The following is a 2,338-nucleotide window of genomic DNA, read 5'->3' as shown; positions in this document are numbered from 1 at the left end:
CTTAGTTAACATTGAAGCAAAAATGTGTCAAAAAGTGTAAACAATCCAAATGCTATAATGAAACGTGCTTAAAACAGCAAATAAAGTTAAAAAAATTTGATAAAAAAGACTAAAACCAGAGTTTTCTAAAGTTGAAGGATTAATTGTACCTTAGTTTGAAAGAGGGACTAAAACCAAAATCGCTCCAAAGTATAGGGACTAAAAACATATTTAACCCTTTATATAATTTTATTTTCACTTTTTCTGTATATTTTTTTTAAATTATTCTTTTCATTATTGAGTTAATATGACTTTGGTGTATTTTTGTTTATGCAAAACGTTAGTATTATAATAATATAACATTCTTGAGTTAAAACAATAAAATTTTGAAAAAACTTGAAACTTAAAAATTTTTCGGAAAGGGCACATTGAAACTTAAAAATTCCAACTATGTAAAGGGCACATTGTAGAATAATTTTGAAATTAACCTAGGCTGGTGTGCCATTAATGTCTTTCAAAACCCCAAAGGTCAAATTTTCAGCATTTTGGTTACATAAATTATTTCAGACTTGAAAGATTTCTGATCAAAAGGTTCACACATATATAAATGCTAAGCACACATAAGTCCATTTTACATGATAATGGGGTATGGCAGTTGATATTGAAGAATTTGTCTTTATTCCTCTTTACAGGTCAATAGCCATGAAAGATCACACATTCAGATGCTTCTCTATAAGCTTTTGCAACTCTTCCCTTTTAGCTCCCACCACCTTATCAACAACTTTTCCTTTCTTCATCAATATGAACGTTGGCATCGCCTGCACCTGAAATTCTTGAGAGACCCCCTGTTACAGATTAAAACATACATGAATTAATGTTGAGATTAATTATCAATAATATTACACGTCTGTTGTGGGTTGGATTGGAGATCTTATATTGCTTATAAATTACATAAATTTATATTATAATATATAAGTAAATATAATTCTAAATATGTTTTGTAAGATTGAATAATGTTAAAATTTATATTTTAATATAATATATTAGAGTTTGATTTTAAAATCTAGAAAAATTTGTTGTTTGTTAATTTTATTTATAGAACTGATTATTGGACTATTATCAAATATCTATTAATTTCTAGTTTTACATCCAAAACGTATATATCTCAGTATAAAATATATTAAAGAATTTATATTAAATAAAGGTTAAGTTGAGTTTTTGTTATATAAGCAAATTATATTGTAAATTAGTTTTGTAAAATTAAATTAAAACTAAAGTATAGTTTTTTCAATAATGTGCAATGCAAGTATATGATGTTTATCTTAAAGAGTCATACGTAGAGTGAAAGAAAAGACAAATAATGAATACCATCAATTCATCCACATCAATTTTGATAAATTCGACGTTGGTGTACTTTGCAGCAAAGTCTCGGATAACTGGGTCCATTTGTTTGCAAGGTCCACACCATGTAGCAGTGAAATCGATCACCATCTTCAGGAAAATGGTAAAACAAATGATGAATAATAGAAAAGAGAGAAACTAACTAAGGATTGTAGATACATACCAACTTGTTAATTTCTTTGGAGGCATCAAAATGAGCCTTCCATTTAGCAGTAGAATGGAAGGTGAGAATGTGGCAGGATGAGTTGGATGATTTATGAGCATTCTCCATGTTTGATAAGTTGGCACCCATCTTAAGAAAACCAACCTTTATCAACAGTCTAGTTTGAAGAATGTTGCTTCTTACTTTGGATGATTGAAAGCTTTAAGGAAAACCTCATTTATAGGACTAGAAAAGTACACAGAATTTTATGAGCTTTTTAAACGTATAGGATTCTCTGCTAACCGCCATGCTAGTGAGTGCTCGAATGGACAGTTACCCTACATCACTACCAGTGCCGGATAATACCCGAAGTTAAGTTAGTGAATATATATATATATATATATATATATATATATATATATATATATCACTTATGATTGGATTGAGAGAAAAGAACACATTTTTAATGTTTGGGAAATGTTTCAATCATGGATGGTGTTTAGTATTTCACAGTGGAACATATATATTAATCGTTTGATTAATCACATGAATTTCTTCTTGTAACTTCAGGTTAACATATCATCTGAGATACTATTTTGCGTTGGCTAATATTTGTCAAATATTATGAAAGATTCAATAGATAAAATTTAGAGCATACAAACTTTTAATCAATTAAGAAACGTACATTTAATATTTCAAAAAATGAGTTTTTGCAATCCCAAAAATATAATACAAAACTATATAGAAGATAATACAAAACTATATAGAAAAGTCATCATGATAAGATAGAACAGTTATCCAACTATAGTATAAAGT

General features: G+C 28.1%; 1 protein-coding gene across 1 annotated transcript; it reads right to left on the bottom strand.

Moving 5' to 3' along the window:
- Window positions 1–446: 446 nt before the first annotated feature.
- On the bottom strand, window positions 447–1,723 carry LOC106777357 (thioredoxin H2). Its single transcript, XM_014664936.2, has 3 exons — window positions 1,544–1,723; window positions 1,348–1,470; window positions 447–824 (listed from the first exon to the last, which is right to left on the bottom strand). The coding sequence occupies exons 1-3, from the start codon at window positions 1,670–1,672 to the stop codon at window positions 690–692; spliced, it is 387 nt and encodes a 128-aa protein (XP_014520422.1). The 5' UTR covers window positions 1,673–1,723; the 3' UTR covers window positions 447–689.
- Between the last annotated feature and the right edge of the window lie 615 nt (window positions 1,724–2,338).

This window comes from Vigna radiata, chromosome 11 (assembly GCF_000741045.1).
Source record: "Vigna radiata var. radiata cultivar VC1973A chromosome 11, Vradiata_ver6, whole genome shotgun sequence".
Lineage (NCBI taxonomy): Eukaryota > Viridiplantae > Streptophyta > Magnoliopsida > Fabales > Fabaceae > Vigna > Vigna radiata.
This window is presented reverse-complemented; position numbering and strand designations above follow the sequence as displayed.

Excerpts from the sequence above, each read along its gene's own strand:
- LOC106777357 (XM_014664936.2), bottom strand. The coding sequence starts at position 1,672 with ATGGGTGCCAACTTATCAAACATGGAGAATGCTCATAAATCATCCAAC. Across the intron at positions 1,471-1,543 it reads CCAAAGAAATTAACAAGTTG|ATGGTGATCGATTTCACTGC; the intron begins GTATGTATCTAC and ends ATTTTCCTGAAG. Across the intron at positions 825-1,347 it reads TTGATGTGGATGAATTGATG|GGGGTCTCTCAAGAATTTCA; the intron begins GTATTCATTATT and ends AATCTGTAACAG.